The following is a 12,593-nucleotide window of genomic DNA, read 5'->3' as shown; positions in this document are numbered from 1 at the left end:
GAATGGTTTGTCCCAAATACAATTCTTTTAGTTTTAATATTTAGGACTGACTTATTCCTTGCCATCCATTCTGAAACTAACTGCAGTGATTTCACTCGCTGTAGTAGCTGACGTGTATAGTGTTGAGTCATCCGCATACATAGACACACTAGCTTTACTCAAAGCCAGTGGCATGTCATTACTAAATATTTTTAAAAGGGGCCTAGACAGCTGCCCTGGGGAATTCCTGATTCTACCTGGATTATGTTTGAGAGGCTTCCATTAAATAACACCCTCTGTGTTCTGTTAGACAGGTAACTCTTTATCCACAACATAGGAGGGGGTGTAAAGCAATATTACATAGGTTTTCCATTAGCAGTCTATGATCGATAATGTTAAATGCCGCACTGAAGTCTAACAAAACAGCTCCCACAATCATTTTATCATTAATTTCTCTGTGCCAATCATCAGACAAGTACCGTGCTAGTTCAATGTCCTTCCCTATAAGCGTGCTGAAAGTATGTTGTCAATTTGTTTACATTAAAATAACATTGTATCTGGTCAAACACCATTTTTTCCAAAAGTTTACGAAGGGTTGATAACAGGCTATTTGAGCCAGCTGATTGGTCAGTTATTTGAGCCAGTAAAGGGGGCTTTACTATTCTTAGGTAGCGAAATGACTTTTGCTTCCCTCCAAGCCTGGGGGTACACACATTCTAGTAAGCTTAATTTGAAGATAAGGCAAATAGGAGTGGCAATATTGTCCGCTATTATCCTCAGTAATTTTCCATCTAAGTTGTCAGACCCCGGTGGCGTGTCATTGTTGATAGACAATAATAATTCTTTCACCTCTTCCACACTCACTTTACGGAATTCAAAATTACAAGGCTTGTTTTTCATTATTTATACTTGGATGTGTAGTGTCAGCGTCTAGCATGTCATGCCTACGTTTGCTAATAGATGCTTCTAAACAGCTTCTACCTCCAAGCCATAAGACTCCTGAACTTCTAGTAAAATGGCTACCCAGACTATTTGCATTGACCCCCCTCCCCTCTCCACACCACTGCCACTCTCTGTTATCTATGCATGGTCACTTTAATTAACTCTACCTACATGTACATACTACCTCAACTAACCGGTACCCCCGCACATTGACTATGTACCGCCACCCCCCTGTATATATTGTTATTTTTTACTGCTCCTCTTTAATTACTTGTTACTTTTATCTCTTATTCTTATCCGTTTTTTTTTTTAACTGCACTGTTGGTTAGGGGTTCGTAAGTAAGCGTTTCACTTGAAGGTCTACACCTGCTGTATTCGGCGCATGTGACTAATTAAATTTGATTTTAATATTGCCAATTACTTTAATGATTTTTTTCATTGGCAAGGTTTTGTGACGAATGAGCCATCTGATTCAATGAATGATGGAGCTGAGTTTGCATTTTTGCCCAAAATGTAATTTAAGGTGCTCCAAAGCTTTTACTATCATTCTTTATATAATTTATCTTTGTTTCATAGTGTAGTTTCTTCTTTTTATTCAGTGTAGTCACATGATTTCTCAATTTGCAATACGTTTGCCAATCGGTTGTGTAGCCAGACTTATTTGCCATTCCTTTTGCCTCATCCCTCTCAACCATATAGTTTTTCAATTCCTCATCAGTCCACAGGGATTTAACAGTTTTTACAGTCATTTTCATAATGGGTGCAAGCTTATCAGCAACTGGAATAAGCTATTTCACAAATATGTCAAGTGCAGCGTCTGGTTGCTCCTCATTACACACCACAGACCAACATATATTCTTTACATCAACAATATAGGAATCACTACAAAACTTACTGTATGACCTCTTATACACTATATTAGGCCCAGCCTTTGGAACTTTGTGTTTCCTAGATATGGCTACTATATTGTGATCCCTACATCCAATGGATTTGGATACTGCTTTAAAGCTAATTTCTGCAGCATTAGTAAAGATGTGATCAATACATGTGTATGATTTCATTCCTGTGCTGTTTGTAACTACCCTGGTAGGTTGACTGACAACCTGAACCAGGTTGCAGGCACTGGTTACAGTTCAAAGGTTTTTCTTGAGTGATCAGCTTGATAAAAGCCAGTCAATATTTAAATCACACAGAAAATATACCTCTCTGTTGAGATCACATATATTATCAAGCATTTCCCACGTTATCCAGATACTGACTGTTAGCACTTGGTGGTCTATAGCAGCTCCCCACAAGAATGGACTTTAGGTGAGGCAGATGAACCTGTAGCCATATTACTTCAACAGTATTTAACATGTGATCCTCTCTAAACTTTACAGGAATGTGGTTCTGAATATTAACAGCAACACCTCTACCATTGGCATTTCTGTCTTTTCTGTAGATGTTATAACCATGGATTGCTGCCACTGTATCATCAAATGAACATGATGGCGCCGACAGAGATGGTCGCCTCGCTTCAGGTCCTTAGGAAACTATGCAGTCATTTGTTTTTTTATGTATTATTTCTTACATTGTTAGCCCAGAAAATCGAAAGTGTTATTACATACAGCCTGGAAGAACTACAGGATATAAAAGCGACATCAACTTACCAACATTACGACCAGGAATACGACTTTCCAGAAGCGGATCCTTTGTTCGGATCTCCACCCTGGACGTGGGGTCTTATCCTAGAGGCCGACACAAAACAGCACGTTTGCCGCAGGAGAGGCAGACGGAGCGGCTTACTGGTCAGACTTAGAAGGCGAACACACCATCCACCGCTTCCGAGCATATTACTCGCCAATGTCCAATCTCTAGACAACAATGTGGATGAAATTAGGGCACGAGTTGCCTTCCAGGGAGACATCAGAGATTGTAACATTCTCTGTTTCACGGAAACATGGCTCACTCTGGATATGTTGTCAAAGTCGATACAGCCACCCAGTTTCTTCATACATCGCGCCGACAGAAACAAACATTTCTCTGGTAAGAAGGAGGGCGGGGGTGTATGCCTTAAGATTAACGACTCATGGTGTAATCATAACAACATACAGGAACTCAAGTCCTTTTGTTCACTTGACCTAAAATTCCTTACAATCAAATGCCGACCGCATTATCTATGTATTTATTTCACCTTTATTTAACCAGGTAAGCAAGTTGAGAACAAGTTCTCATTTACAATTGCGACCTGGCCATGATAAAACAAAGCAGTTCGACACACAACAACACAGTTACACATGGAGTAAAACAAACATACAGTCACTAATACAGTAGAAAAATAAGTTTATATACAATGTGAGCAAATGAGGTGAGAAGAGAGGTAAAGGCAAAAAAAGGCCATGGTGGCGAAGTAAATACAATATAGCAAGTAAAACACTGGAATGGTAGATTTGCAGTGGAAGAATGTGTAAAGTAGAAATATAAATAATGGGGTGCAAAGGAGCAAAATAAATAAATATAGTAGGGGATGAGGTAGTTGTTTGGGCTAAATTATAGATGGGCTATGTACAGGTGCAGTAATCTGTGAGCTGCTCTGACAGCTGGTGCTTAAAGCTAGTGAGGGAGATAAGTGTTTCCAGCTTCAGAGATTTTTGTAGTTCGTTCCAGTCATTTGCAGCAGAGAACTGGAAGGAGAGGCGGCCAAAGGAAGATTTGGCTTTGGGGGTGACCAGAGAGATATATCTGCTGGAGCGCGTGCTACAGGTGGGTGCTGCTATGGTGACCAGCGAGCTGAGATAAGGGGGGACTTTACCTAGCAGGGTCTTGTAGATGACCTGGAGCCAGTGGGTTTGGCGACGAGTATGAAGCGAGGGCCAGCCAACGAGAGCGTACAGGTCGCAGTGGTGGGTAGTATATGGGGCTTTGGTGACAAAACGGATGGCACTGTGATAGACTGCATCCAATTTATTGAGTAGGGTATTGGAGGCTATTTTGTAAATGACATCGCCGAAGTCGAGGATCGGTAGGATGGTCAGTTTTACGAGGGTATGTTTGGCAGCATGAGTGAAGGATGCTTTGTTGCGAAATAGGAAGCCAGTTCTAGATTTAATTTTGGATTGGAGATGCGTAATGTGAGTCTGGAAGGAGAGTTTACAGTCTAACCAGACACCTAGGTATTTGTAGTTGTCCACATATTCTAAGTCAGAACCGTCCAGAGTAGTGATGCTGGACGGGCGGGCAAGTGCAAGAGAATTTTCTTCGATTATAGTCACAGCTGTGTATATCCCCCCCAAGCAGATACCTCGACGGCCCTGAAAGAACTTCACTGGACTCTATGTAAACTGGAAACCATATATCCTGAGGCTGCATTTATTGGAGCTGGGGGTTTTAACAAAGCTAATCTGAGAACAAGGCTTCCTAAATTCTATCAGCATATTGAATGCGCGACACGAGCTGGTAGCATTCTGGACCATTGCTACTCTAACTTCCGCGATGCATGCAAAGCCCTCCCCCGCCCTCCCTTCAAATCTGACCATGACTCCATTTGGTTGCTCCCAGCCTATAGACAGAAACTAAAACAGGAAACTCCCGTGCTCAGGTTTAAACTACTGGTCTGACCAATCGGATTCCACGCTTCAAGATTGCTTCAATCACGTGGACTGGGATATGTTCCGGGTAGCCTCAGACAACAACATTGACGTATACGCTGACTCTGTGAGCGAGTTTATTAGCAAGTGCATCAGTGATGTTGTACCCACTGTGACTATTAAAACATTCCCAACCCAGAAACCGTGGATTGATGGCAGCATTCGTGCAAAACTGAAAGATCGAACCACCACTTTTAATCATGGCAAGGCGACCGGAAACATGACCGAATACAAACAGTGTAGCTATTCCCTCCGCAAAGCAATCAAACAAGCAAAGTGTCAGTATAGAGACAAAGTAGAGTCGCAATTCAACGGCTCAAACACAAGACGTATGTGGCAGGGTCTACAGTCAATCACGGATTACAAAAAGAAAACCAGCCCCATCGCGGACACCGACGTCTTGCTCCCAGACAAATTAAACAACTTCTTTGCTCGCTTTGAGGACAATACAGTGCCACTGACATGGCCCGCTACCAAAGCCTGTGGGCTCTCCTTCACCGTGGCCAACGTGAGTAAAACATTTAAACGTGTTAACCCTCGCAAGGCTGCCGGCCCAGACGGCATCCCTAGCCGCGTCTTCAGAGCATGCGCAGACCAGCTGGCTGGTGTGTTTGTACGGGCATATTCAATCAATCCCTATCCCAGTCTGCTGTGCCCACATGCTTCAAGATGGCCACCATTGTCCCTGTTCCCAAGAAAGCTAAGGTAACTGGACTAAATGACTATCGCCCCGTAGCACTCACTCCCGTCATCATGAAGTGCTTTGAGAGACTAGTCAAGGATCATATCACCTCCACCCTACCTGATACCCTAGACCCACTCCAATTTGCTTACCGCCCAAATAGGTCCACAGACGATGCAATCGCCACCACACTGCCCTATCCAGTCTGGAAAAGAGGAATACCTATGTAAGAATGCTGTTCATTGACTACAGCTCAGCATTTAACACCATAGTACCCTCCAAACTCGTCATTTAGCTCGAGACCCTGTGTCTCGACCCCGCCCTGTGCAACTGGTTCCTGGACTTTCTGACGGGCCGCCCCCCCAGGTGGTGAGGGTAGGAAACCATCTCTACCCCGCTGATCCTCAACACTGGGGCACCACACGGGTGCGTTCTCAGCCCTCTCCTGTACTCCTTGTTCACCCATGACTGCGTGGCCATGCATGCCTCCAACTCAATCAAGTTTGCAGACGACAGTGGTAGGCTTGATCACTAACAACGACGAGATGGCCTACAGGGAGGAGGTGAGGACCCTCGGAGTGTGGTGTCAGGAAAGTAACCTCTCACTCAACATCAACAAAACAAAGGAGATGATTGTGGACTTCAGAAACAGCAGAGGGAGCCACCCCCCCATCCACATCGACGGAACAGTAGTGGAGAATGTGGAACGTTTAAGGTCCTCGGCGTACACATCACGGACAAACTGAAATGGTCCACCCACACAGACAGCGTGGTGAAGGCACAACGGCACCTCTTCAACCTCAGGAGGGTGAAGAAATGTGGCTTGTCTCCTAAAACACTCACAAAGTTTTACAGATGCACAATCGAGAGCATCCTGTCGGGCTGTATCACCACCTGGTACGGCAACTGCTCCGCCCACAACCGCAAGGCTCTCCAGAGGGTAGTGCGGTCTGCACAACGCATCACCGGGGGGCAAACTACCTGCACTCCAGGAAAGCTACGCACTCGATGTCACAGGAAGGCTCAAAAGATCATCAAGGACAACAACCACCTGAGCCACTGCCTGTTCACCCCGCTATCATCCAGAAGGCCTGGTCAGTACAGGTGCATCAAAGCGGGAACCGAGAGACTGAAAAACTGCTTCTATCTCAAGGCCATCAGACTGTTAAACATCCATCACCAACATAGAGTGGCTGCTGTCAACATACAGACTTAAATATCTGGACACTGTAATAAATGGACTTAATAAAGTTATCACTAGTCACTTTAAATAACGCCACTTTAATAATGTCTGCATATCCTACATTACTCATCTCATATGCATATACTGTATTCTATACCATCTACTGCATCTTGCCTATGCCGCACAGCCATATATTTATATGTACATATTCTTATTCATCCCTTTATTTGTGTGTATAAGGTAGTCGTTGTGAATTTGTTAGATTACTTGTTAGATATGACTACACTGTTGGAACTAGAAGCACAAGCATGACTACACTCACATTAACATCTGCTAACCATGTGTATGTGACCAATACATTTTGATTTGAAGGTATTATCTAAGAGTTTCAGAGGTTGTCTTCTAGGCAGAGTTGCAAAGAAAAAGCCATATCTCAGACTGGCCAATGAAAAGATTAAGATGGGCAAAAGGACACAGACACTGGAACTCTGCCTAGAAGGCCAGGATCCTGGAGTCACCTTTTCACGTTGAGACTGGTGTTTTGCCTGTACTATTTAATGAAGCTGCCAGTTGAGGACTTGAGGTGCCTGTTTCTCAAACTAGACACTGCAACGTGCTTGTCCTCTTGCTCAGTTGTGCACCGAGGCCTCCCACTCCTCTGGTTAGAGCCAGTTTGCGCTGTTCTGTGAAGGGAGTAGTTTTTTTTACCAGTTAAGTTGACTGAGAACATGTTCTCATTTACAGCAACGACCTGGGAAATAGTTACAGGGGAGAGGAGGGGGGTGAATGAGACAATTGTAAACTGGGGATTATTAGGTGACAGTGATGGTTTGGGGGCCAGATTGGGAATTTAGCCAGGACACCGGGGTTAACACCCCTACTCTTACAATAAGTGCCATGGGATCTTTAATGACCTCAGAGAGTCAGGACACCCGTTTAACGTCCCATCCGAAAGACGACACCCTACACAGGGCAGTGTCCCCAATCACTGCCCTGGGGCATTGGGATATTTTTTAGACCAGAGGAAAGAGTGCCTCCTAATGGCCCTCCAACACCACTTCCAGCAGCATCTGGTCTCCCATCCAGGGACTGACCAGGACCAACCCTGCTTAGCTTCAGAAGCAAGCCAGCAGTGGTATGCAGGGTGGTATGCTGCTGGCTGCTATGAGAGCTTTGAGGCCATATAGTACACAGCGTTGTACGAGATCTTCAGTTTCTTGGCAATTTCTCGCATGGAATAGCCTTCATTTCTCAGAACAAGTATAAACTGACGAGCTTCAGAAGAAAGGTTTTTGTTTCTGGTCATTTTGAGCCTGTAATCGAACCCACAAATGCTGATGCTCCAGATGCTCAACTAGTCTATAGAAGGACAGGTTTATTTCTTCTTTAATCAGGACAACAGTTTTCAGCTGTGCTAACATAATTGCAAAAGGGGTTTCTAAAATGATAAACTTGGATTAGCTAACACAACCATTGGAACACAGGAGTGATGGTTGCTGATAATAGGCCTCTGTATGCCTATGTAGATATTCCATAAAATAATCACCCGTTTCCAGCTACAATAATCATTTACAACATTATCAATGTCTACACTGTTTTTGATCAATTTTATGTTATTTTAATGGACAAAAAATTTGCTTTTTAAAAAAAAACAAGGACATTTCTAAGTGACCCCAAACTTTTGAGTGTGTGTGTGTGTTTTATTTATTTATTTTCCACTCACACGCTCTCCCCCTTCCAGGTTCCAGAGAACTACAATCCTCCTGCTCCCATCTTTTCCCCCCTGGGTGCCGGGGACCCCCAGTCCCAGCAGCCCCCCCAGCCCATGGCCCCAGGCCAAGCCCAGAACCAGGCCCCATACCAGGGCATGCAGCAACAGCAGATGGCCCCCCCACCCATGAACCCTGGCATGCCCAAGACACATGGAGGGAATGTGGAGGGAGCGCCCGGAGCCCCTACTGCAGATGTCATACAGGCATTGGTCTGTTCCTTTTATAAATTGGCCTATTCCTGATTTGAAGATTATGAGAAACATTGATAGTGGATTACATTACTAGTCGTACTATATGGCCTCAAAGCTCTTAACATTGTAAGGTGATACAATTTCAACTTAGAAAGCCCCACAATGATTCACAAGAATTCCAGTCTAAACCCATGTATTGTGATTACCGTCCAGCCGCTGCAGTCCATCCCTGCTGAGCAGGTCACAAAGAAGCCCATCCCTGAGGAGCACCAGGTCCTGAAGAACACCTTTGAGGGCCTCATTCAGAAGTGCTTGGTTGCTGCCGCAGACCCCGTGAGTACAGCGCTCCAAAAACAAAATCCCCTTCAGTTACAGTACATATACAGTACTGTGTAGTACACAGACCTTTAGATGCCTCTTCAAATAAAACTGATTTCCTATATAATTCATTTAGCTGCAAAGTGATTGTAAGAAAGTGATTGTGTAAAACATTTCAATGTACTTGTCTCATCCCCCACAGCAAACCAAGAGGAAGCTGGATGACGCCAGCAAGCGCCTTGAGGCCCTCTACGACAAGCTACAAGAGCAGACAGTGAGTTGAATAATTCTACATTCTTACACTTCTAAATTCCATGTTAGAATGTTGCATATCATTTTGAGATTTACACTCACACCATGAATCTCTCTCTCTCACTGTCAATCGCCCTGTCTATCTCTCTCTCAATTTCTCTCTCTTTCGTCTGTCTCTCGGTCTCTCTCGTTCTCTCTAGCTCTCCCTGGCCATCGTACGAGGCCTACACAACATGGTGCAATGCATCGAGTCTCGCTCCTACATGGAGAGCCTCAACATCCACACACACATAGTGAGTAGCAGCAACTTCAGCGAGACGTCTGCCTTCATGCCTGTGCTCAAGGTGGTGCTGACACAAGCCAACAAACTGGGGGTCTGAGCAGGAGGAGAGACCCTCCCCCACTCCTCTGAGTCTGGGGTGAGATGGAGAAGGATTGGGCAGGGATTGATGATGTCATAAAAAAAAGACCAGAAAGTCAATTTGTGAGCCAGGTGGTTTTTTGTTGTTGTACTTTTTACCCCTTTTTTTCTCTCCAACTGGTAGTTACAGTCTTGTCCCATCTCTGTAACTTCCGTACGGACTCGGGAGAGGCGAAGGCCGAGAGCCATGCGTCCTATGAAACACCACCCTGCCAAGCTGCGCTGCTTCTTGACACACTGCTCGCTTAACCCGGAAGCCAGCCGCACCAATGTGTCGGAGGAAACACCGTACACCTGGCGACCAGTGTCAGCTTGCAGGCGCCTGGCCCACCACAAGGAGCCGCTAGAGTGCGATGGGACAAGGAAATCCCGGCCTGCCAAACCCTCCCCTAACCCAGACGACGCTGGGCAAATTGTGCGCGGCCTCATGGGTCTCCCGGTCACGGCCGGCTGTGACACAGCCTGGGATCGAACCCGGGTCTGTAGTGACACCTAGACCGCTGCGCCACTCAGGAGGCGCGAACCAGGTGTTTTAATCAGCTCATTTTAGTGGAAGTTCCATTTGGCTCAGTGCAGATATTCTACTTCCTCAAGAATCATGAGATTTATGACATCACTGTTGGATTCTTCATCCCATTCCAGACTCTGAGTCCCCTCCTCCCCTTTTACAACTTGAACACAAGCCATGCCACCAGTATCACAACAGTACAGTAGACATATGCGGGAAAAAGGACTAAGATATATTGATATAGCCAGTCTTATCATTGTCACTGGGGTAATATGTTAAAAAGAAATATATTTTATGTTGTTTTAAGATCTTTATTTGTCATTCTGTTTAATTTACTTGTTTATTTTCTGTGTAATCATGGTTTTCAGACAGCGCAGAGTGCAATGGAGGTTCCTCCCCTTTTAACCAGAGACTGTACTTTAGAACACAGAAACCAGACTGTACTTTAGAACACAGAAACCAGACTGTACTTTAGAACACAGAAACCAGACTGTACTTTAGAACACAGAAACCAGACTGTACTTTAGAACACAGAAACCAGACTGTACTTTAGAACACAGAAACCAGACTGTACTTTAGAACACAGAAACCAGACTGTACTTTAAAACACAGAACCCAGAGACTGTACTTTAAAACACAGAACCCAGAGACTGTACTTTAAAACACAGAACCCAGAGACTGTACTTTAAAACACAGAACCCAGAGACTGTACTTTAAAACACAGAAACCAGAGACTGTACTTTAAAACACAGAAACCAGAGACTGTACTTTAAAACACAGAAACCAGAGACTGTACTTTAAAACACAGAACCCAGAGACTGTACTTTAAAACACAGAACCCAGAGACTGTACTTTAAAACACAGAACCCAGAGACTGTACTTTAAAACACAGAACCCAGAGACTGTACTTTAAAACACAGAACCCAGAGACTGTACTTTAAAACACAGAACCCAGAGACTGTACTTTAAAACACAGAACCCAGAGACTGTACTTTAAAACACAGAACCCAGAGACTGTACTTTAAAACACAGAACCCAGAGACTGTACTTTAAAACACAGAAACCAGAGACTGTACTTTAGAACACAGAAACCAGAGACTGTACTTTAGAACACAGAAACCAGAGACTGTACTTTAGAACACAGAAACCAGAGACTGTACTTTAGAACACAGAAACCAGAGACTGTAGATTAGAACACAGAAACCAGAGACTGTACTTTAGAACACAGAAACCAGAGACTGTACTTTAGAACACAGAAACCAGAGACTGTACTTTAGAACACAGAAACCAGAGACTGTACTTTAGAACACAGAAACCAGAGACTGTACTTTAGAACACAGAAACCAGAGACTGTACTTTAGAACACAGAAACCAGAGACTGTACTTTAGAACACAGAAACCAGAGACTGTACTTTAGAACACAGAAACCAGAGACTGTACTTTAGAACACAGAAACCAGAGACTGTACTTTAGAACACAGAAACCAGAGACTGTACTTTAGAACACAGAAACCAGAGACTGTACTTTAAAACACAGAAACCAGAGACTGTACTTTAAAACACAGAAACCAGAGACTGTACTTTAAAACACAGAAACCAGAGACTGTACTTTAAAACACAGAAACCAGAGACTGTACTTTAAAACACAGAAACCAGAGACTGTACTTTAAAACACAGAAACCAGAGACTGTACTTTAAAACACAGAAACCAGAGACTGTACTTTAAAACACAGAAACCAGAGACTGTACTTTAAAACACAGAAACCAGAGACTGTACTTTAAAACACAGAAACCAGAGACTGTACTTTAAAACACAGAAACCAGAGACTGTACTTTAAAACACAGGAGAAATGCATGCTGACATTATGCCTGGAATCATTGTCAGACTGTTTTAAGTGGGTATTATTAATGTCAGGTTTATGACGAGGGTACTGACTCTAATAATGGTGGTCATGCCATCATGGGCTTAACGCCATAGTTTTGATTTGTTTCTTCTCTGTTCTTGTCTTCAGTATGATTAAGGCTGTAGGTTTTAAGTCTATTTTATGTCGGTAAGAAGAGAAAGACACTTTAATATTGAGAGTAGGACATTTTTTAATCGACAACATGCAATATTTTCAATAAATAGTATTTATTTAAAACATGCTGCTTCGTCGTTTTCAGTTGCTTTGAGAGGTTACTAAATGTTTGTCATAAACAGCTTAGATGTCATGCTTTAATAGATGAAATGACTTTCCGTTTACAAATACTGACCAATGAAAAAAGATCTAATCTAATGAATCAACTGGACAGTTGGACAACTTATCTCATGTCCTCCTTGTGCTCTATGGTGATGTTCGTCTTAGGAGTGTCTGGATGTAATGCCAGTGTGTTGCAACGGAGAATGATGTATGTGTTTTGACTGTATGGCTCCATCTTCTGCCTTGACCTGATGGCTGAAGACATAAAGGGACTTTTTAGTATCTTGAATTTGTCATTTCTTATGTATTTACAAAATGAAGATGGCCACTATTAGCTTTTATATCAATCTCTGCCTGCACTCATATCTACTAAGACTAATAATACCTACTGTGCCTTCAGAAAGTATTCACACCCCTTGACTTTTTCCACATTTTGTGTTACAGCCTGAATTTAAAATGTATTAAATTGAGATTGTGTCACTGGCCTACACACAATACCCCATTATGTCAAAGTGGATTTCTTTTTTTGGAATTTTTTAT

The 12,593-nt window shown here is 43.4% G+C and overlaps 1 protein-coding gene across 1 annotated transcript in view; it reads left to right on the top strand.

Moving 5' to 3' along the window:
• Positions 1-9,688, top strand: part of LOC120045053 (protein transport protein Sec31A-like) — a 42,815-nt gene extending 33,127 nt beyond the window's left edge. Inside the window, 4 exon segments of the mRNA XM_038989889.1 lie at positions 8,154-8,393; positions 8,589-8,708; positions 8,896-8,967; positions 9,146-9,688. Coding sequence (XP_038845817.1) covers positions 8,154-8,393; positions 8,589-8,708; positions 8,896-8,967; positions 9,146-9,325 — 612 coding nt within the window. The 3' untranslated portion in view covers positions 9,326-9,688.
• The last annotated feature ends 2,905 nt before the right edge of the window (positions 9,689-12,593 follow it).

This window comes from Salvelinus namaycush, chromosome 3 (genome assembly GCF_016432855.1).
Source record: "Salvelinus namaycush isolate Seneca chromosome 3, SaNama_1.0, whole genome shotgun sequence".
NCBI lineage: Eukaryota > Metazoa > Chordata > Actinopteri > Salmoniformes > Salmonidae > Salvelinus > Salvelinus namaycush.
This window is presented reverse-complemented; position numbering and strand designations above follow the sequence as displayed.